Here is a 23,169-nt window from a genome sequence, read left to right as displayed (position 1 = left end):
GATATGGACCGGGGGTCACGGTGGCGGCGGGGTGGGCAAGAAGGACGGTGGGATGCGGGATGTGCATGTAGAGTTGAGGGATATGAGCCATGCAGCTTAGGTACCTAAGGTAGGTAGGTTTCATGCATGTCCTTACCTAGCTGGTCTGCGTTCCGTTCAAGTTGCATATTATCCAATGAGTCCAATACTCCAAGTGTTACAAGATACGCTGTTGCTCCGCCTGCGGTTGGCTAATAAAGGGAGTGATTGTAGAAGCTAATTTCTGTCTAGGCCCCTCCAGTCTGCAACCCCTGACTCCCTGAGAGGCGGGGGGCTATAATACCACTCTTGTTAATGCTGCCCAATGCCTAGCTGTCCAACCAACCCGGCGCAGCCACTAGGCGGGCGGTTAGTACTTCTAGTTTTGGTGGAACGTAGTACATATTAACGTTACAATACACTACTAGTACATATGTTCACTCACGGCAGCGGTTCGCCAAGTTGGTGTGAGCCGTGGGGGCCGTGTGCCCATGCAGCGGAGTGCCGTAGGTAGGGCTACATATTTGTACATTGCCGTGACATCTTCCCCACCCGGTGGCTCGGTGTGTCCAGCCTTACAGCCTGTTCTGCGATATTGCTTACCCTTCCTACGCCTACTAAGGTGGTTACCACTTAGTACGGGCTTACGGGTACCTGTATGTACATGTTGGTAAAGTAGCTCTTCAGGGGAGGGAGAGGTAGAATACTATATAATGTAAAGATATGAAACTGTTTCTGGGTCCTTTCTATCTTAGTGAGGTGTAGACTAGGCCAGACGCTATTTAGTAGTTGCAACCGAAACTGTAGTGATCCATCACCCCTATTCAAGGAAACTGAACCTATGTGACCACATGCAATTTCAGGCAGGTGCACGACTCGGACAGCACCATACTATTACACAGCGGACAAGACGACCATGCCTGGCATTCCAGCACCTGGTGCAGACAACAAAGCCTCCATCTCCCGGATGGAGGAAGCCGTGCAGGAGCCTCTGGCGCTCATAGGCTTCTCCCTGAGATACCCGCAGGATGCGGACACGCCTGAAGGGTTTTGGAAAGTGCTGGAGGAGAGGCGGAACGTCATGACGGAATGGTCCGCTGATCGGATTAGACTGGAGGCTTTCTATCCAAAGAATGGGAAGCAAGCGGAGAAGGTGAGTGGTCTCCTTTCCCCCCTTTTTTTCTATTCTTTTGTTTCCCCCCCTTTTTTCTATTCTTTTGTTTCCCCCCCTTCCCTCCCAACTTGTTCCATGAGAATGGGCCCTGATAAAAACCTCCAGACGTTTGTGCCCGGTGCACACTTCCTCAAGGGGCACCTTGGGGCCTTTGACGCACCCTTCTTTGGCATCAGCCCTACCGAGGCCATGGCAATGGATCCTCAGCATCGCATTCTTCTTGAGACCACATATCACGCGCTAGAAAGTGGTTAGTCTCCCCTTCTCCCCGCGGGCTGCGGGATCAGGAGAAATCCTACTTACTAGTAAACTCCAAGTTCAGCCGGTATTCCCATGGAGAAGGTCTCGGGCTCCAAAACGGGCGTGTACAGTGGCTCTATGACCGACGACTACAAGCACATCATCACCAAGGACGTCGACAACTTGCCCAAATATACGGCGACGGGCGTCACGAGCAACATGATTGCTAACCGCCTCAGCTGGTTCTACAACCTCCTTGGACCGAGCATCAACATGGACTCGGCTTGCTCAAGCAGTCTGATGGCCTTTGATTTTGCCTGCCAGGGACTGCGGAACCGAGATTGCGACATGGCAAGTACTGCTACTACTTAGTTCCATCCGTCTGAATGGCCTCATACAGTCAGGTATCTGACCCGAATTTGTGCGCAGGCCGTGGTGGCAGGCGCAAGCACCGTCTTGGCAGCCGAAGGCGTTGTTTCGCTCATGAACATGAGCTTTCTCTCCCCACAGGGCCGCTGCTTCAGCTTCGACCATCGGGCAAACGGGTACTCGAGAGGCGAGGGCTTCAGCGTTGTCCTTCTCAAGCGCTTGAGCGATGCTCTGCGCGGCCGAGACACCATCCGGGCCGTGGTGAGATCGACTGGCTCGAACCAGGACGGCCACACCTCGGGCGTGACGCAGCCAAGCGGCGAGTCGCAGGCGGCGCTCATCCGGGACACGTACAGCAAGGCCGGTCTGCGGCTGGATGAGACGCGCTTCTTTGAGGCACATGGTAAAGACTGTTTACTACTAGCAGTAGCCGGCGCACATAAGAGCTCCTGAGCTGACGAGTCATGGGTACCTACTGTAGGAACCGGGACGCCGCTTGGAGACCCCATAGAGGCCGAGGCCATTGGGACCACCTTCAGGACCGCGAGATCTCAAGCCGACCCCCTCTACATGTAACCCTAGCTCCCAATGGACCGCAGCAGAGTCTAATAAGCTGATGGCTGTCGCAGCGGTGCGCTCAAGTCCAACATCGGCCACTTGGAAGGCGGCAGCGGCTTAGCCGGAGTCATCAAGGCTGTCATGGTTTTGGAAAAAGGGGTCATTCCGCCGAATGCGAACTTCGAAAAAGTCAACCCCAGGATTGACTGCGACTTCCTCAACATCAATGTAGGTACTACCAGGACTAGTAATCAGCAGTGACACCATATGCCGGAGTTCAGCACTTACTGACTTCCTCACAGTTCCCGACGGCGTGCATTCCCTGGCCCTCTGCTGGGCTGCGCAGAGCCTCCGTAGCCTCCTTTGGTTTCGGCGGCTCCAACTCGCACGCCATCTTTGACGATGCGTACAACTATCTGAAATCACGCGGGCTGGAGGGCGTCCATCAAACACGACAGATACCCCCTACTCGCGAGCAGCTACACGGAGCGTCTGCTCAGGGCGTCAACCCTTCCAGGGGCAATCACACCGGGTTCCTCTTGAGCAGCCTTGAGCCGGGTGAGAATTTGCCAAATGGCACTCCGAATGGCCGTGTCCGAGACTCTAGGGCCGCCAACGGCTCAGAACTACCACCGAGCGGAATGGCCAATGACTCGCATCATCATACAAGTAACGTTGGGGCAGACGGAAACCTTGTCAGCAGCACCAGGGAGCACCTACTACCAGACAGGCTCCTCGTCTTCTCGGCTAGTGACGAAGACAGTCTACAACGCGTCGTGAGCGCATACCAAGCATACTTCCGGAACTGTGATTCCTCAGCAATGGATGCCGCCTACCTCGAAAACCTCGCCTACACCCTGTCTACCAGGCGAAGCGCCCTATTATGGCGGTCATTTGTCGTTGTGAACTCGGTTGAGACCCTGAGCGATCTCCAAAACCGCATCTCCAAGCCAGTCTCTGCGGGCCAGAGCAAAGGCATTGCCTTCGTCTTCACTGGCCAAGGCGCTCAGTACCGTAGCATGGGCGCCGGACTCCTCGGTCATCCCACATTCAAGTACTGGATCGATCGGTTTGGCGAGAAGCTCAAAGACCTTGGGTGCACCTGGTCGATGGCCGACGTAATGGACCAGACAGACTCATTCGCCGATATCAACGACCCCGAATACAGCCAGCCCCTGACCACAGGGCTGCAGATAGCCCTGTACGAGCTGCTGCAAACCCTCGGCGTTGGGCCCTCGGTAGTGCTCGGCCACTCCTCGGGCGAGATCGCCACGGCGTACGCTGCCGGATGTCTGTCCCTAGACTCTGCCGCCAAGGTTTCGTACTACAGAGGTATCTGTTCAAGCGCACTCAAACGCTCACTGAAGCAGGCCGGAGCCATGATGTCGGTCAACCTACCAGTGGACGAGATGCAAGATTTCTTCACAAGGACTGGCCGGGAACCCCAGGCCATCTGTGTGGCGTGCATCAACAGCCCCCGTAATGTGACCATCTCCGGCGATGAGGCGGTCGTGGACGAGGCCGGGCGCGATCTCGAAGCTCGGGGCGTGCGCACGCACAAGCTCAAGACGGGCGTTGCGTACCATTCTCGCCACCACACGGCGCAGGTCGCCGCGCAGTACGCTGAAAGCATTGCCTGTCTCGAGAGGGGCACCAAGCGGGCCAAGCGACCGATCATGCTATCGTCCGTGACGGGGAAATACGTCCAGGACCCCGGCGAAGTGTGCACACCCGAGTACTGGGTCACCAACCTGGTCTCACAGGTACAGTTCGCGGGGGCCATGCGCACTCTATCGGTGCTGATGGGCAAGAAGACGCCGACGCGTAAGCTTGGCTCTCCCAAGCTGGACGCGATCCGGGACGTGGTCGAAGTGGGGCCGCACTCAGCCCTGCGTCGACCGATTATGGAGTGCAGGCCAATGTCCGGTACCATGCGGTCCTTAATCGGCAGGCTCGGGCCTCTCAGGCAGCGCTCAAGCTAGCTGGAGAGCTATACGCCCGCGGGTATGCTGTGGACGTGCAAAAGGCGAACGAGATTGGCCTCTCTTTTGAGCACAAGACCAACCTGCAGGCCCTGGTAGATTTGCCACCCTATCCTTTCAACCATTCCCGAATATACTGGTACGAGTCCCCCCTGAGCAGGCACGGCCGTCTCCGATGCCAACCCAAGTTGGAGCTGCTTGGGACACCGGCGGCGGACTGGACTCCCCTGGCACCACGCTGGCGCAAGTTTTTTGACCCAACCGAGACGCCGTGGATTGGCCATCACAGAGTTAACGGGAAGGCCATTTACCCGGCAACCGGCATGGCGGTCATGGCGATCGAGGCTTCAGCACAGATGGCAGATCCCGCCAGACGCATTGCAGGGTACGAGCTCCGGGACGCCATCTTCTCGGCCCCTATCATCGTTGGCGGTGAGGGCGAAAAGAGGACCGAGGTGCAGCTCCACATGTGGCCGGACGGCGCTGATAAGAACGCGAGTGCCTGGGAGTACCGCGTCTGCTCGCAAAGGAACGGGGTGTGGGTTGAGCATTGCTGCGGGGCGATCCGGGTCCAGTACGAGACCCCTGGACATGCTCACGTCCAGAGCGACGAGGACCTCTTCTATCGCGGGAAATATAACGAGGCCCTCCGAGCCTGCACTTTCAAGGTGCCGACGGAAACCATGTACGAGAACTTCGAAGCTAACGGGCTCAACTACGGTCCCCCCTTCCGAGCTCTCGATGACCTCGCATGGGACGGGGCGCATGACGCCGTCGGGACCTTGCAGTGCTTCCAATGGACACCCAAGCAGTCCCAAAACGACCGCCAACCGCATGTGGCCCACCCCGTCACCCTTGACGCAGCCGGCCAGCTGATGTGGGTGGCTCTGACAAAAGGGGCGCAGGAGGTGCTGGTCAACGGCGCTGCCGTGACGCGCATCCAGCACGCATGGATCGCCGGCTCGGGAGCGTCCTACCCAGGGACCCCTTATCTCCGCGCGGCATGCACCACGAGCCTCAAGGGTCTGCGCGGCACCGACGCGTCCATCTTTGCACTGGATCCCGAGGGCCGTCTGCGCTTGCGCATGTCCCACGTAGAGACGACCGCGGTCGGCGGCGACGAGACCTCGACATTCGCCGCGCCCCGGCGTATCTGCTTCGAAATGAGCTACAAACCCGACATTGACCTGCTCGACGCGGCGCAGCTTGCCGTCTTCACCCGGCCCTCCCCTAACGGCCGCCCCGACCAAAGCGGTGCCGAGCCCCAGTCCAACCCCGAAACCTTCTACCACGACCTGGAGCTCGCCCTTTTTTGCTTGGCGATGCGCGCACTAGCCGAGGTAGAGGGCGCCCCCACGCCGACCACCAAACCGCACCTAACCAAGTACCTGGCTTGGTTGCGCCGGCAAACCGACCGGCTTAGCCAACAGCCTCGGTTTTCCCTCGTCGCGACAACAACAACCACCCACCCGCTCCTCGGCCTCCTGCACGACGACGACAACCTGTTGTGCGGCCTGGAAGACCTTCTTAGCCGGCTGGAGCGCACCAACACCGAAGGCGCTTTCCTAGTTCACATAGCGCGGCGAAGCGGACCCGCTCGATCTGATGTTCAACACGGGGCTGGCGGGGGCGCACTATGCGGGCGTGTGCGCTGCGACGGCGTGCTGCGCGGGGCTGGCGCCCTACGTGGACGCGCTGGCCCACAAGTGGCCCGGTCTGCGGGTGCTCGAGGTGGGCGCGGGCACGGGCGCCATCACGGGCTACATCCTGCGGGCGGTGGGGGAGGCGCGGCTGGGTCGGTACGACTACACGGACGTGTCTGCGGCCATGTTCGAGGGCGCGCGGGAAAGGTTCGGTGAGATGGGTGGCAGGATGGCGTATAAAATACTGGATGTGGAGAGGGATCCCACGGAGCAGGGGTTTGAGGTTGAAGGGTACGACCTGGTCGTGGCGGCTTGGGTACTGCACGCGACGAGGGACTTGGCGAGGACGGTACAGAACGTGAGAAGGTTGCTTAAGCCCCAAGGGAAGCTGGTGTTGATGGAGATTACGGAGCCGGAGATCCTGAGGAATGGATTTGCCTTTGGGACACTGCCTGGGTGGTGGCTGAGTGAGGAGGAGGAGAGGGAATGGAGTCCCTGCGTCTCGGAGGCGCAGTGGGATCGTGTGTTGAGGCAGAACGGTTTCCAAGGCGTTGACGTGGTCATTCGGGACTATGAGAGTGACGTGTGCCATGAAAATAGCCTTCTCATCGCCACAGCCCTCGACCCAGGTCCAAACGCTGGTGTTGGGTCCATGCTTACGCTCGTCTTGGACCCCGACTCCGGCCCGCAGGCCAAGCTAGCCGCAGAATTCGCGGGTCAGATGCGGGAGAAAACCGGCGTTGGCTGCCAACTCCTGCCCATACAGAACGCACTGTCGGTGGCCCCTGGGTCAACAGTGGTGTTCCTCGCGGAGCTGGTCAAACCATATCTTTCAACGCTTGACGAACCCTCATTTGGGAACCTCCAGGCCCTCCTCGCGGCGGCTGGGAACGTTATCTGGCTCACTTCGGCATGCGAAGCTAGCCCTGCCTCGGCCGAGCTGCAGATGGTCAGGGGTCTCGCGCGAGTCCTCAACACCGAGAAACCCGGCCGGTCCTTCGTCGCGGTGAGTTTTGAGGATGGCAGCCTGGAAGACAATCATGATCTTTGCGTCAACCACCTCTGCCGGGTCGTTTCTGGCACAACGGCGTCTCAGTCACAGGGCTGCGAGCTGGAATATGTCCAGCGCGACGGCCTTCTCATGATCAACCGCGTGTTCGAATCGAGCCCTATGAACCTCCAAGTCCACTCGCGCTGTCACCCCACGCTTCAACACCAGCCCCTCTCCCAGGCACCCCCGCTCGTTCTCACCATCCCCAACCTAGGCCTTCTTGACTCCCTCCGCTTCATAGCCGACCCGCGTTACGTCACCCCATTGGCCCCGGACGAAATTGAGATTGCGGTGCAAGCCATCGGCATCAACTTCCGAGACTTGCTCACCATCCTCGGCAAGCTTGCCTCGTCAACAACAACGGGCTGCGAATGCGCGGGGACGGTCACGCGCGTCGGGTCCGGCGTGACGGGCCTCGCGGCGGGCGACCGCGTGTGCGCCGTTGTGTTCGGCTGCACGAGCACGCACGCGCGGTGTCACTACCAGCTGGCGGTGCGGGTGCCCAGCTTCCTGTCAACCGCCGAGGCGGCGGCGCTGCCGGTTACGGGCGTGACGGCGCACCGCGCGCTCGTGACACTGGCACGCCTCCAAAAGGACGAGTCCATCCTGATCCACTCGGCTGCCGGGGGGACGGGCCAGATGGCGCTGCAGCTGGCGGTGTCACTCGGCGCCGACGTCTACGTGACTGTCGGCACCGAGGAGAAGCGCGCTCTGATGCGTGACGTGTATGGCCTGCCCGAGCACCGCATCTTTTACAGCAGGGATACAAGCTTTGCGAGGGATGTGTATCGCACCACTAACGGTAGGGGGGTGGATGTGGTGGTGAACTCCCTGGCGGGCGATGCGCTGCTCGCGTCGTGGGAGTGCGTCGCGCCGTTCGGAAGGTTTGTGGAGCTGGGCAAGGCGGATATCGAAGGGAATGCGAAGCTACCCATGGCCATGTTTGCGAAGAACGTGACCTTCTTCGCCGTGGGGGTCGATGACCTTGCTAAGCATCGACCAGGAATGGTACAGAGCGCGCTGAGGGAAGTCATGGACATGGTGGAGAGCGGGCGGATGAAGGTAGCCGAGCCACTGCATGTCTATCCCCTCTCGGAGATGGAGACGGCCTTCCGGACCATGCAGGCGGGCAAAAACACGGGAAAGACTGTCCTGACGGTGTCCCCGGAAAATGTCGTCCCGGTAAGTCCATTAGACCGTTCTCGGCATCTGCAGCATACTTAGTACTAACATGAGATATAGACCTGGCTCGAGCCCAAGTATTCTTGCTCCCTGGATCCGGAAGCGACGTACTTGATCGCCGGCGGACTCGGCGGGCTCGGGCGCAGTGCTGCCCGCTGGATGTCCCAGCGCGGCGCAAGGAAGCTGATCCTGCTCTCTCGCTCCGGGCCGAAATCGTTTGCCGCCCAGGCACTCTTGCAGGAACTCGAGGCGGCGGGCACCTGTGTACGGACGCCAAGTTGTGATGTTTCGTCCGCCGAGGAGCTTGCTGCAGCACTGGCCGAGTGCGCCGATATGGGCCCGATCAAGGGATGTTTGCAGTGCACAATGGTGCTCCAGGTAGGATCCTCTCTGACATGTCGATCACAAACCTACTAGTACTGAGCAATGACTTGACTTTCAGGACTCCCTGTTCGAAACCATGACGTACGCGCAGTGGTCAACCTCTCTCCGCTCCAAGGTACAGAGCACATGGAACCTGCACCGGCTTCTCCCCGTCAACCTCGACTTCTTCATCATGCTTTCCTCGGTCGCTGGCATCGCCGGCTCCATGGGCCAGTCCAACTACGCGGTAGGCAACACCTTCCAAGACGCTCTCGCCGCCCATCGGCACTCGCTCAACCAGGCCGCCACGTCCATCGATCTCGGCTGGATGGGTGACGTGGGCATCGTGGCCGAGAACGCTGACCTGACGCGCGGCAAGGAGGCCGCGGGCGACTTGGCGCGAATCTTGGAGAAGGAGTTTCTCGCGCTGCTGGACCTGTATTGCGTGCCTGGGCAGCAGCAGTGGACAGGGCAGCCCATCATCGGGCTGGTAACGCCGGCGCAGTTCCGCGCAAGGGGAATCAAGCCCCCGGAGTGGCTGGTGGAAAGGTCCCTGTTTAGGGGCCTCGCGCAGCACGACGACGGACCGAGTCCTGGGGAACACGGAGGAAGCACGAGTGTGGGAGCGCTGGGCTCCAGGGATTGGGCCAGGGAGTTCTTGAGGGCGGCGGGAAGGGCCGAAGCAGAGGGCATCGTGGTCGAGGCACTGATGGAGAAGCTGGCGCGGGCGACTTCGGTTACGGTCGAGGATATTGACCGGAGCCGGCCGCTGCATGTGTATGGTGTCGACTCGTTACTGGCTGTCGAGTTGAGGAATTGGTTTGCAAAGACGTTCAAAGCCGATGTCGCTATCTTTGACATTACAGGGCAGGCGAGTGTGGAGGAGGTGGCAACGAGGGCGGCCGCTCAGAGTGGGTTGCGAATGAACTCGGTGGAGAAGAAAGAAGCAGATAAGTGAGGCAGGGCTCGGGTCTTGGGAGAGTACATCGTACAGAATGTCGATGTATGTCGATTTGTCGAACCTTGCTAATTAGTAGTTTTAGGGTGAAAATTGTCAAAAAGGGCTAATATTATGAGTGCAGGGCTTTCTTTGATGACCGCCAAGTCTCCCACGAGCACACCCATCGATCAGTCTTCGGCTTGCCTTGAATATCTTATAGTCGTTGTACGAAAAGGAGGGGTGAAAATGTCGGTGGGTTGGCTCGAGGTTGGGCAGAGATTGGTTAGTGAAATTGAGTTCAGCCCGATTTTTCGTTTGAGTTGGGATCGGGGGGCAGTGCACCTTTGCTACAGGGGCAGTGTGCCACATTCATCCCTAACCCTTGCTCTTTTTGTCATTATGCCCACGCCCACCGTGCCAGGACTACCCATCGCCACAACGCTGAATTGGCTCCAAAACGCAGTAATCTTCAGATTCAAGCAAATCAACAACAATTCAATTACAGACGCTTCGCGTGACCCAGACTCACCTTGATTTAATTCCGGACCTCCAGGTACCTAGGTTTGACGACGCTGCCGCTGTAGGTAACCCTCTGACTACCCTCTAGGCGTTGAGCGTTGCCATCGCCAGGGCGTTGTATTGTTGTATGTACGTCGCTATTGCCGGGGCGTTGAGCGTCGCCCAGCAATTGAACCTCGCTGTCACCCTGCAACGCTTACCTTTCTTCATCGCATAATGAACTTGGAGAATCTGATCCGCTCTGAATATTACTGCGGAATTGAAGGAATTGGGCCACTGCAGCCAATTCAACGTTGTAGCGGGTGGGTGAATATGGGCGTGGAGTAAGCCTGGCAGATGGGTGGGCGTGGATGTAATTGGCACTGCCCCCGTAGCAAAGGTGCACTGCCCCCCGATCCCAACTCTTTGGTTTACACTCACGGTTTCTACTAAGTTATTGGGAGTTGGCCAACTACGGGTTAGGGTTATAGGTAGCATAAGTATCCCCTCCCTGGCACCAACCTGTGCCATGCACGAACTGTGAATGTGAGTTCCGAGAGTTTGTTCCGTCCTGGCGCCGCTGGTGGCTGCTGCACAATCTCAATTCATGAGAAGTATGCTTGCTGCATTGCTGCGCCGCTCCTTCCCTTTTTTATCGTTGTCAGTTCTCACCCACCAAAGGCATAGGCGACAACGGCCCAGGTGAAGAGGCTCGCCGCTTGCCGATCTGGCGTGACTCAGGTCAGGTCAACTTGAGTAGAATCTGGTCAGCACAAAAGCACAATGTCAGGTTTGGGTGGTATACATAATGGATGCAACTTCATGTATGTCGATAGCTTTTCGTCTGCTTATTGGTGCCCGCTAACTGCAGCCAACTTCCCTCATTGTTCTGCGGAAGGTGCGTGTCTGATTTCAATCATGTCCCTCCTCATCTCCTCCATTCTCCACGAGCTTGTGTTCTACAACTGTACACTGTTCGCTGCATATCAGTTGGATTTTCTGGAAAACGAAAGCTTCTTGGCTCGGAGCAATGGATCGTCACCACCCAGTAGTCTATTCGCCTCCTCACGCTTTCATTTCCAAAGATGACGCTCGCAAAGCTGGTCTGCATGTAGACAGCAGCTTGCACATCGTTTCGATCCTCGACGAAGTGGCAAGGGCTCTCGACAGGATAGCTGAAGTGGTGAAGTCGCTGGACACAGGTGGTCAACGTGGCAAGCCGTCACCGATCTTATCGACGGAGACGAAGGCAGGGGCACATCCTCTGCAAGCCCTGATTGAGATGGTTCAGCGCTGCAAGTCCCAGCTGGAGACCGTCTTCGGCCCTCGCCAATACGTCGCTGAAGTCGATGCGCGTAGCAACCCTCAGGTCTCGTTGCTGGCCAACTTGGCAAAGCAATGTTTTGAGCTAATTGACGACGTGTTAGCGTTTCTGTCTGAGTTGGGAGGAATCATAGGCAGGTCCCGAGTGTGGCTTGCTATACACTACTCGTCAAAGCACCTGGACCTGAGACCAGAAGAGAAAATGCATGAATTTTCTCTGAGGCTAAAGGAGATACGGAAGGATGTCCTCCTATATGCCGCGACGTTCCGCGATGACCAAGGGTATGTACACAATGGGGAACCGCCTCATGCAGCCAGCACTCCAGGACTATCAACCTGGTGGTTGTTTTCTCAGGCACTGAATGATATCGCACTCTCTCCGACTTTTCCGACAAACTGCGAAAGGAAAACGAAGGCCATCTACAGACTGCAATCACGGAGTTGGCCAAAGAGCAACAACGCGTCTTGCAGCAATTGATAATGGAAACTACAGCTTCCTCACAGCAGAGTCGGGAACTCATTGCGAAGACTAGAGACCTCATGGCTGACCTTCCAATCTTACCCTTGGCAACGGCCACGCGCAGCATACGGTACCTAGACAGTTTGATCAGGGATGGTGCAAGAATGGACCAAATTGACGGCCAAGACCGCACCGCGCTCCACGTTGCTGTAATCCGGGGCGAGGAGTCGATCGTGCGGTGGGCGTTAGAAAAAGGGGCGAGCTTGGAGGCTAAAGACAAGGAACAGAAAACGGCCCTCGCGCTCGCAATGCAGGCTTGGATAAGAACTGGCAATCTTGAATTTTACGAAATTGCAGTCATTCTTCTCAAGGCGGGCGCTTCCATCACCACGGGGGTGAGCGCTGGAACCTCGCAGTTACTTGAGGTAATCGCTAGGGGAGACGAGATTGAGTTTGACCGACTACTTGATGAAGAAGAAGTCGACGTCAATGGCTGTGACCTTCTCGGTTACACGGCCCTGCATGAAGCTGCGTGTTTCGGCCGTGAATCAATGGCCAGAAAGCTCCTTAGCCACGAGCCAAAGCCGTTTATCGACGCAGAAACCATTCTCGTTGCAGAAACGGCGTTGCATTTCGTCATCGAGAGAGGCATCCTTGACCGTCAGTTCATCGATCGTCGTTCCGCTCGTGGTGAAATGGCCAACTTGAAGCTGACTGAGATCCACGTTGGAATCGTCGACCTCCTGCTCCGAAATGGGGCCACTCCTGATCTTTCGCGTTATGACGGTCTGACTCCGCAGGCTCTGGCGGAAAGAAAGCTCAGATCTCCTGGTCTCGACGCGGAGGAAGAGAGAAACCTGCGGCGAATCTTGAAGATACTGCAAGGTCCACCTCCAGTAAAACGCAGAAGTGCAAGTGAGGTACATCTCATACCGCCCAAGGCGCCGTCGCCTCGACATATGGAAGCGTGCAACGACTTCGACATTCGAATCCAGTTCCACACTGCTTACCAATTTACACCGCGAAAGCAACCAGTGGGAGAGTTCTTGTACCACATAGTCTCCGATACTGAAGCCAACGAGGCTCTGGAACTTGAAAGGTTGGCAAAAATGGAGACAGGAAAAGGGAAACAACCATCTAGATCAAAGCAACCAGACTACTGGCGATGGTTTCATCTGCCGGCAAATAATGTACGTACTGATTGTGTGATACGAATTGGCTTATCTGTTATCATACCCCTGAATCACGTGCTCATCATGGGGTTTCCTATGTATATAGTCGCTCCTTTTCCTTCCATCCTTCTACTTTCTAGACTCATTAGATAGTTCAATGCACTTCTTATCTTACTAGACAACTGCAACCGTACGATAGTTATAAGCCTGGGCACTGTGACTGTATATAGCTAAATACTATTATACGTTATAGGAATATTTTCAATGTTGTCGAGACAAAGATGGAGGCATGTTCGCCCCCTTGCGTCCTGAGCGCGGACGTTTGAGCCCCGGCCAAGTAATATCGAAAAGCCTTCTATGCTGTATCTTGGCTGGGCGCGGTTCTTGTACTGGCAGTATGCGAGCAGCGGCGTTAGGTTGTAGACAACGTCAACGATAGTCTCCGAGTTGACTAGGCCATCAGAGCAGTCGAATAAAATTCGCATAGTCTCCTGGCAATAGCGTGTCAGATGTCAACCACACTAGAGACTGCGGCCAATCTTACCGGGTCCCCTGACGTGAGGATTTCTACAGCGACGCTTCCTCGATGACCTGGTCCCATCCACAACGGGTCACTACCAGCCTCCAGAAGTAACTTGCGGCTTTCGAGCGATTGTCCATCCCGAATGCCATCAGAATCCTGCATAATGCGGTTGCCAGATGCTGGGGATTTACCGGTACCCGCCAATCAGGCATAATACTGAGAGGCGGGGCAAGATGGTCTACATCAGCGCCGTGTTGGAGCAGAAAGCGGCACATTTCCGGGTTCTTCTTGGTGTACTTCTATCCAATCAGTGTCTGTTCTTTCTGACCGAGGATTGCAGAGTGCACCTACAAACAACAGAGATCTTCCGTATGGGTCCCGGTCTCTCAAGGATGCCTCGCCTCGTACCAGCATTCTCTGAAATACAGCCACTTCGCCCAGGTGTACTACCGAGAAGACGCGAGATTCCAGTGGGAGGACATTGTAGTACAACAGCTTCTTCGGTATGTTAATGTGTGCCCCATGACTGCCGTGGGATTGTCGTAGCACTGCGTGAAACGATTCTTGCACAGAGGCGGTCGCTGTCGGGCTGAACCAAATCCGCGTCTCGACCTCTTCGACAATACCAGCTTCGCCCTGGTCATATGAAGATACAGGAAGCAAGCGGTGTTGCTTCTTCCAGGATCTTTCGAGTGAAATCACCGATAATGTACCAGATCCAACGTCGTACGACCTTTTCCAACTTCGCTTCTGGGACATGATTCCACAGTCTTTCCGCTTTTCCCTGGCTGGTTCTGGGTTATTTGGCTGTAATCTGCATATGGATGGAGATGATATTCCGAGAAATATATGACAGACAAATCATACTTGGTTCGTTTACGGAAACCCTTCTAGAAGACAAAAGCATACCACGGAGTGCCATCAAGTTTCGTCGTTATGCCTCGAGATCAAGCTTCGTGCGAGTTCCGCGTCAGTCTTCGTATGCGGACATTAACATATCATCGGAAGTCATGAACTGCTTCGATGTGGCAATTGAGAGTAGGGTGAGCAGAGCCTTGGTAAGATCGGAGTCATGGTTGAGGACAAAAACGCCGCGTTTGCCGTTATCGCATTTAGGATGGATCCAATGAGTTCCGCAAGTTTGGCGTAAGGCAAGACCTCTTCTGAAGCGGAGTCATCAAGCGTTTCCTCAATAGCACTGCTACTGTGCCTCTGTGCGACAGACGATTGTGAGAGCTGTTCGAGCAGCCGAGCGAGCATACGGGCCATTTCATCCCTCTGGGCTGCGAATTCAGACGCTGCAGTCTGGACCGTCTCTTGCATGGTTTGAGCATGTCGTGTCAATTGCATCATGGTGTTTTGAGCAGTCGTCGTCATGATCGTCTGCTGCGTGACGATAGTCGACTGCGTCTCTCTGATGGTTTGCTGGGTTGATAGCTCCTGCCGAACAGCAGCTACAATGTCATGCACATCGAGAAGAAGATCGCTGAGTCGCACGAATGTCAGCCTGCGACTAGGTACCCCACTCTACCGCAGAACAGGACGGGCTTTGGCCGGAAGCCGTACCTTTCTATGACTTTAAGATAGAGGTTGAGAGCCGATGTGTGCCTGGTGACAAGATGACCAACTCTCTCTATCTCTTTCTCGTCTAGAAATATCTTGATTTTGTTCAACTGTCGTTTGAAGGTTGTCCCGGACGAGCTGGCCTGTACCAGCTTCTCCAGTTTCGTGGCACAGTCTTTCATGTCGTTGCTACATGACGCGATCGTACATTCGAGAGCGGCTTTGTCGGGGTGACGGTCGGCACCGGAAACGATGCGGCACCTTTCGAACCTTTCCAGAGTGGCACGAAGACCTTGCACATCCCTTGCGACCTGCTCGACGAGGCCTTCCCCGTCTTTGGCTGACGACAGTATTTCATGAATTGCTTTGGCGCTCTTGACGGCTAGGGTGACGAAGGCGAGCACGCTCGCTCCGGCCCCAACAGCTTCCATCTTCAAGTTAGATTTCAGGTCTGCCAGGGAAATTGATTCTTTCAACTTTGTTGCAGGCAGGCGAAGCCGCGGAGGTGAAGAACTTGAGGTAGTTCTTTGCTGTTGCACATGTGGTAGATGCGGCACAGGACTGCGTGAAACGTGCGAGACGATTGATAGAACCAGAAAGCCCCTGGGTGTTTGAGCTGAAGACTTGTGGCTGATGTGAGGGACAGACTAGGAGGTACGGGGCGTCCGACGATTGGCGCTTACAGTCACCAACAGTGACCAACTGCAGAGTCTGCGCCCTCAGAAATGTCCCGGTTGTTCAAGGCATTCGGTATCTCAGCCTTGTCGAGCTTTATGGGCCAGCACTTGCATGAGATTCTTTTAAATCCCAAGGATAAGGAATCGCCCAATCGAGCGGCTTATTCTTATTTCTCGTTTCAGGCGCGTTAACAACCTTGGCGGTGGAATCTTGGCCGAGCCTTGCGGCGGATCAAGTTTAGACTAGCCTGGGCCGAGCATTGGTAAAAGCGTCAGCGAGAAGTACGGAGTATCGTAACCAGCATGGCTCGCAAGGAGCATCTGGCTGCTTTGTATACGCCATCTTTCCATCGTACTGTTCCACGGAGGTCTGCTGACTGAAAGGCAGCTTCTGGCGGCTGCTTTCCACTGCGGTCTCAGAATAATTGAAGGGATCCTGGCTCGGCATGTCATACTTCAGTTCCTAGCATGCGTGTGCTTTGCTTCGGCCCTCTGGCGGTGTCTACGGAGTAGCGCTCCGCGTCCAGCAACAAAGCCGATCAAGATACTGGGCCTGGGTCAGGCAGATCCATGATAGACAACAGCATGTTCGGAACACAAACCCGCAATATCCTACTTCTATGTCAAGATCAGTAACCATGCCTTCCCGCAGGCCAAGGTTTTAGGGGAGACGGGAGCTTACCGAATGGTACGGAGAACCCCAGTGTAGTGGTGCTGCGTTGACTCCAATTGACATCCCGAGAACAAGAACAAGGGCAGCCATGATGTGCCTCTTCGTTTCTTGGCGAGAAGTGGTTTGCTAACGTGCCGATGCACTACCGTAGAGTCGGAGATTTCAAGGGTCGACTTGGGAAGTGGGAATTCGCAACCCATGTTGTCGCAAAGTGTTGGGCAAAGTGGGACTGGGCCGGGAGGCTGGGGAATCCGGAATCAGGGTTAGGGTTCTGTGGGGCTACCCCGTTCTACCCCGTTAATTCGTTTAGACTCTTGTTGGTCTTGGAGGGATTCTTGAAGGATCGTTCCTTATCGTTCGTTGCGCGATAAGCTAGACTAGACTGGACGCACTCCACGCGCACGCGCACGCGTGTCCGGTGCCCCTGACTTACAGTCTAACCTGCACATAAGAATCAAGTCCGGAACCCCATTTTTGATGCTTATACCCAGGTTATTCCTACTCCCAGGTACACACATAACCCTAACTCAGACCAAAAGTTGCCCAAATCGGGGTCAAAATGCCTATTTCCAGGGTCAAATGTTGGGTCCCCCGGCCACAGTTAGGGGGAACCATACTTTCGCTTACCTGGATATAAGAATAAACCTGAATTTGCATGGGTTACTAAGCAAGATTCGTAAGAATAAGTCCGTTTCCCAGGTTATTCTTATTTGCCATATAAAATCGCTCGGGAACCCCGATTTTGATTCCTATACCCAGGTTATTCCTGTGCCTCGTATTCTTATGTGCAGGTTAGACTGTATCTCACCCCAGATGGCGGGACGTGACGCGAGGAACCAAAACCCCGAACGTGTGCCGCCTATGACCGCAGACTGAGCCTGGGAGGGGTCAATTCTGGGACTCTGGGAACTAACATTACGCACCGTGGGATCTCACAGAATTGGGAACTCGACAGCAGGCGATGACGGCCACGTACTAAGGTGCCAGGCCCATGACAGCCAGGCAACAAGGGCAGCTAGTCTGACCGTTGCTACCTTAATTGACAGCACCTTCACCCAGGTAGTGTACTTGTACAGTACCTGTTGGTTGGTGACTGGCCGTGGCCACCTGCCGAAGATTCGCAATCTTGCGAGATAGGTACCTACATAGGTACGGTATTCACCTTCCTCTTACAGCCATTCCACCCATTACGCAAACGCCCGACTCCCGAGCAAAATGCAGGAGCCGCCCGTAGCAACTTGAAGCTCCGAGTCAAGTCGCTCTCTCAGACAACAACACCTTGGCTGCAACGTTGAAATTTAGGGTCCCCGATGACAACGCCTTGCCATCCAGGAAGCGACGACCAGTTTGGTCCAAGGGTCGACAAGGCTTGCAGGGCCTTCGACTTCACTTTGCTTTTCGAGGATGGCGTCTTCATTGCCGTTCCAGCCGCCCTCTTGATTCTCCTGCTTCCGGTGCGCATACGGAAACTATGGAGGACGCCAATCATGACGGCATCGTATCGCCTCGCTGCATGGAAGTTGGCAGCAATAGGGAGTCTGATCGTATTCCATTTGGCTGCCCTCGCTCTGCGCGTGCAGTCCCGCTCTCTTCACACACGGGCGGCGGTCGCTGCCGAGGTTCTGTCGTCGGCTGCCAACTTCGGAGCCCTCGTGCTATCTTTTCTCGAAGATCAACGGTCGGTCAAACCTTCGGACCTTTTGGTTCTATATTACTCAGCGTCAACGCTTCTCGGCATCCCTCGCCTCCGTACCCTGTGGTTGCTCCCTTCGGACTACTTGGTGCATCAAGTGGTATGGACTGTCCTACTAGTGATCACGGCAGTTGTCGCTGTGTTGGAGTGCATCGGCAAAACTAGTCACCTGCGACCCGTCTACAAGAAAGGTCTCACATCGGAGGAGACATCAGGCTTCTGGACCCGCAGCCTTTTCGTCTGGCTTCTTCCACTGTTTCGCCAGGGTTACAACACCATCTTCCTCGTCGAGGATCTGCCGGAGGTTGACAATGACTTGAAAGCGTCCACTACTAGCCGAGAACTCGAGCGTGCATGGCGTCGTGCACGGCGGCTGCCGAATCGGCTTCGTCTAGTCAGAGCAACCTTACGAGCAAATGCATGGTCTTTCCTGTCTGCTGTTGTACCTCGTCTGTTTTTGACGGCTTTCACCTTCTGCCAGCCCTTTCTTATCCAAGCAGCCGTTTCCCACCTGAGAAACGACAATGATAAGGACAGCTCGGATCACGAGCGCTTTGGTCAGGCTCTTATCGGCGCGTTCGCACTTACTTACTTGGGCATTGCGGTATGCTGGCCCTTATATCCCAATCTCCAGTGCTGACTTTAGGAAATGAACGCAACTGACGCTTTCTGCTCATAGGTCTCCAGAGCTATCTACTGGAGGCAGACCTACCGCCTGCTTGCCAAGGTGCGAGCTGGGTTGACAGCAAAAATATATCGACACACGGTCTCCCTACCATCTAGAGATGTTGAAGACTCTGCAGCTATCACTCTTATGGGGACGGATGTTGAGCGTATCGTCGAGTGTCTCAGGTTTGTTCATGAGGTGTGGGCAGCCATCCCGGAGGTTGTCATTGGTGTCAGCCTTCTGGCGCGTCAAGTATCCTATGCTTCCATCGCACCACTCGTGATTTGCGCGAGTAAGTATGGAATCTCACAGAGTTGGGTGTTGAGCCTGCAGCGCTGACAAGTCCCAAGTCAGTTTGGTCGGTACATCGCTCGTCGCCAAGGGGCTTGGACCAGCACAAGGAAACTGGGTGGCGTGTGTGGAGAAGAGGGTCTCTGCGACGGCAACGATGCTGAGCAACATCAAATCCGTCAAAATGCTTGGCCTGATGGCTCGCTCTCATCAGATAATTGAGAAGCTCAGGGACACCGAGATCAACGCCTCTGCCAAGTTCCGCAAGTTGACAGTCTGGGTGATCATGATCAGTGAGTCCCTGCGCAGTTCCGACACTTCAGGTTGGGTCTGTCCTGAACCGGTGGTTTGCTGACATCCGTTCTCCTAGGCAACGTACCTACCTCAGTGGCTCCTTTTGTTACGTTGGCCATCTATGCTCTGATTTCACTCACTGGAAGCCAAGAGTCGCTGCTTATTGCACAGGCCTTCACGTCACTAGCCCTGGTCTCCCTGGTCACCGAGCCCTTGCTCCTGTTCTGTCAGGGCTTACCAGCCATGGCGCAGGCGCTTTCCTGCTTTCAGCGGATTGAGAAGTTTCTCTTGATGGGTCAGAGTCTTGAAGCTCAAACACTAGAGTCTTCAAAATCTGACGATCCGTCTCTATTGCCCCTTCAACCCCAGGCAGATCTGATGCAACCAGCCGGTGGGCAACTCATAGAATTTCGACAAGCCAGTGTTTCTTGGTCCCCAAAACTTCACGACCGTCCGATCGTTCTGCATGACATCAGCCTAAGGATTGGAACTGGGTTCACAGCCGTCGTTGGACCTGTTGGATCTGGAAAAACCACACTGTTATCAACCATCATTGGGGAGACTGCTACCGTATCCGGGTCGGTCGTATCAAATATTGCATCTCGAGTGGCATTCTGCTCTCAGACACCATGGCTGGCGAATGACACCATCCGCCGGAACATTGTCGGTGAGTCGGACTTCGATCAGGGGTGGTTTGACTCAACCATCAAGTTCTGTGGTCTTCGGGAGGAACTTGAAGACCTCCCTGCAAAAGATCTAACGATCGTGGGCAACAACGGCTCTGCCCTAAGCGGAGGGCAACGGCAACGAGTGGTGAGTCCTTGCAGCCACGATATCTTCCTCAATCTCTCACACGTGCGTGTAGGCTTTGGCCCGCGCGGTCTACTCCAGATTGCCAGTTGTCCTGTTGGACGATTGTACAAGTGGTTTAGATCCATCAGCGTCCCGCACCATAATAACTGAGCTCTTTCATGCCAAAGGTCATTTCCGGAACGCTGGCATCTCGGTCATCATTGCAACACACGATCGTATGTTTTCACGCCCTTCGGATTTCGCACCCAAGGCTAACTTTTAGATCAGCACGAATCTTGCCTCACGTGGACGCAGTTGTACTCCTTAATGAAGGGAAACTCATCGATCATGGCCCATACGAAGAGGTCTGCGAGAGAAGGCCCGAACTAATCAAGCTACAAGAAGTAGCGGATCAATATGAGTCTCGGGAAGATGATTTAGCGAAGGCAAACCCCAGAACGATGGAAACGGTACAGCCAATTGTGACAGTCTCACCGGGAGGTGAGCGGGATGAAGAATCCGAGCAAGCAGTTGGCGATGCGAGCCGTCAGAAGGGCAACTGGTCAGTTTACACATACTACGCCAAGAGAGCCGGAAAGATCTCGATGTTTCTCTGGATCTCATCTACTCTTGTTGGCGCAGTTGCGAACGCCTACTCTTGTGAGTCTCATAGCTCAACTTGGACGCAAATCAGGATGAATCTGACGCTGTCCGTAGCCCTCTGGGTGGATCGATGGACGTCTGCTAGCGAAACGACAGGAAACCAACAGCTTGGCCTCTATTTGGGCGTCTACTTCTTCTTAGTCTTCTTGGTCACTATGGGGACCCTAGGTGAATGCTGGTACGTCAGGAGACCTTGTTTAGTCTTGTGTGATCGGGGCATGAATTGACAAACTTAGGGTGTTTTTCATCAACATCATCAGGGATACTGCCATCAAACTACACTCGGACCTGCTAAAGGCGACTCTTGGGTTAGTACTCACGTTTCACACGCCTCCGTTGCTCAGGGATCAGCTAATCACCCCAACCCTTCGCTTGCAGAGCCCCGTTTTACTTTTTCCTTGAATCCGACGTAGGATCCATCACCAACCGGTAAGAAAATCTCCATCCTGGCTGGAATAGTGGCCCTTTGGCTCTAGAGTTGGCAGTTGGCATGCTAACTGGCATTCCAGATTCAGTCAAGACATGAACCTCATCGACATGACTCTTCCATCTCAGGCTATTCAGTTCACCTCGGGTACGGATGTCTTTTCTCTCCGACACGTCCTCGCAATTCTGATGCCTGTTTAGGGTTTTCTTACTGCCTTGTCCAATTGCTTGTCATCTTTGTCCTCGGGAAATATCTCGCCGCCGTTGTGCCGGTGCTTGTGGTCGTTCTGTTCACCATCCAGAGGTACTATCTCCGAACTTCCCGCCAACTTCGTATGCTCGACATTGAAACCAAGGCTCCACTTTATGCTTTCTTCATCGACACTATTGCTGGCATCGGAACCATCCGTGCATATGGCTGGGGAATACCATTCCGCAACCGGCTATCCGCGATGCTGGATCTATCACAGCGACCCTTCTACATGCTCTTCTGCGTCCAGCAGTGGCTAACTTTGGTGTTGGATCTTGTTGCTGGTGCTCTCGCAGTCACCCTAGTAGCCATTGCCCTCGGGTTGGCCGGGGCTCTCGGTCCTGGGGCTCTTGGTGTTGCTTTGGTCTTGACATTACAGTTCAACTCGCTGCTGATACAGACCATGCAGTCTTGGACAAAGTTAGAAACGTCGATCGGCGCGGTGGCAAGGGTCAAAAAGTTTGTCGAGGAAACCCCGCAGGAGGAGGGTGGTGCACCCGTTCGTTCGGTTTCTTGGCCGGAACGTGGAGCTGTTGAGATTCATCACCTAAGCGCAGCACATACGTAAGTTGTTCACGGACCCATCGTAGGGAAAAAAGATGCTGTGACTCTCCAAGACTAATGTTTATGCGCCACCTCTCCAGGCCCACGTCTCTTCCGGTCCTCGAAGATATTAGTCTGACCATCGCTCCGGGTGAGAAGATTGCCGTGTGTGGACCATCCGGGAGCGGGAAGACGTCGACGATCATGTCGATTCTCAAGATGATGGACTTGCGGAAAGGCCAAATCTTGATTGACGACGTGGACATCAGTACACTGGACGGCTCTGACCTGCGTGCCCATCTCAGTGTCATTCCGCAAGAGCCGTTCTTTATGCCAGGCACGCTGCGATTTAACTTGGATCCCAGGGGTCGGGCGTCTGACGTGTCGGTCGAAGCAGCGGTGAAACGAGTCAGCGAGGGCCTCTGGGAGAAGTTGTTTAAGGGTTCAACCATGGACAGTCTAGATTCCGAGCTGGTGGCATCTGAGTTGTCCCATGGAGAGCGTCAGCTTCTGTGTCTTGCAAGAGCTTTGCTGCTCCCGAGTAAAATCGTCATCGTTGACGAGGCCATGAGCAGGTATGTTGAAGCCTCGACCTGGATGAGATAATCCCATGGCTCGGAACTGACCTTGTGCTGTCGTTAGTGTCGACGAAAACACCGAGACGGTGATGCAGCGTGTGGTGGAAAGAGAGTTTGGAGACAAGACAATCATCTCAATCATGCATCGGTACTCACATATCGAATGGTACGATCGTGTAGTTGTGCTTCGGGACGGAAGGATCGTGGAATGCGACAAGCCCCGCGCATTGCTGGATCAGGAGGGATCGGCTTTACGTGGACTGTACAGTGCTGCTTCTTGAGATGATAGCTGGAGGTGTACGAGCGTGTAAGAGAGCAGAGGGGTGTTTCTGATAAATTTCTGGTACATGTCTGAGGCCAGTTGTGGATGAGCTGAGGTTATTGTTGGGTGGATGCCAACTTTACCTGGGCAATAGCCGACATGGATACCCCGGTGCTGTTTGATGCAAGACGGTTATTGGTACTAAGTATTTCTGGTCCTGTGTCCAGACGAAGGCTTTGTGTTATTCTGTACTACTATTTGATGGGATTGCCTCCGAGATCTCGATCCAAATATGGACTTC

The 23,169-nt window shown here is 55.1% G+C and overlaps 4 protein-coding genes across 4 annotated transcripts; 3 read left to right on the top strand and 1 right to left on the bottom strand.

Annotated features, from left to right (window-relative positions):
• Positions 1–909: 909 nt before the first annotated feature.
• N656DRAFT_829558 (uncharacterized protein) lies at positions 910–9,563 on the top strand. The gene is made up of 11 exons (XM_064818584.1): positions 910–1,171; positions 1,298–1,442; positions 1,515–1,787; positions 1,833–2,204; positions 2,283–2,373; positions 2,431–2,587; positions 2,662–4,230; positions 4,311–5,681; positions 5,920–8,217; positions 8,278–8,595; positions 8,660–9,563. The coding sequence occupies exons 1-11, from the start codon at positions 935–937 to the stop codon at positions 9,536–9,538; spliced, it is 7,710 nt and encodes a 2,569-aa protein (XP_064669823.1). The 5' UTR covers positions 910–934; the 3' UTR covers positions 9,539–9,563.
• Positions 9,564–11,965: 2,402 nt separating this feature from the next.
• On the top strand, positions 11,966–14,144 carry N656DRAFT_798594 (ankyrin; the record flags this gene model as incomplete). The annotated part of the gene is made up of 3 exons (XM_064817780.1): positions 11,966–12,716; positions 13,837–13,999; positions 14,069–14,144. 3 exons carry the CDS (start codon positions 11,966–11,968, stop codon positions 14,142–14,144), a joined length of 990 nt encoding a protein of 329 aa, XP_064669822.1.
• Positions 14,145–14,504: 360 nt separating this feature from the next.
• On the bottom strand, positions 14,505–15,490 carry N656DRAFT_798593 (uncharacterized protein; the record flags this gene model as incomplete). The annotated part of the gene is made up of 2 exons (XM_064817779.1): positions 14,505–14,982; positions 15,063–15,490. The coding sequence occupies 2 exons, from the start codon at positions 15,488–15,490 to the stop codon at positions 14,505–14,507; spliced, it is 906 nt and encodes a 301-aa protein (XP_064669821.1).
• Positions 15,491–17,719: 2,229 nt separating this feature from the next.
• N656DRAFT_710030 (uncharacterized protein) lies at positions 17,720–22,887 on the top strand (the record flags this gene model as incomplete). Its single annotated transcript, XM_064811639.1, has 13 exons — positions 17,720–18,706; positions 18,782–19,061; positions 19,120–19,353; positions 19,431–20,167; positions 20,220–20,382; positions 20,435–20,806; positions 20,864–20,987; positions 21,046–21,117; positions 21,188–21,238; positions 21,319–21,383; positions 21,437–22,049; positions 22,130–22,603; positions 22,671–22,887. 13 exons carry the CDS (start codon positions 17,720–17,722, stop codon positions 22,885–22,887), a joined length of 4,389 nt encoding a protein of 1,462 aa, XP_064669820.1.
• Between the last annotated feature and the right edge of the window lie 282 nt (positions 22,888–23,169).

Source organism: Canariomyces notabilis (assembly GCF_033297395.1).
Source record: "Canariomyces notabilis strain CBS 508.74 unplaced genomic scaffold N656scaffold_12, whole genome shotgun sequence".
NCBI classification, from domain to species: domain Eukaryota; kingdom Fungi; phylum Ascomycota; class Sordariomycetes; order Sordariales; family Chaetomiaceae; genus Canariomyces; species Canariomyces notabilis.
The sequence above is the reverse complement of the archived record's forward strand: the minus strand, read 5'-3'. Positions and strand labels throughout refer to the sequence as shown.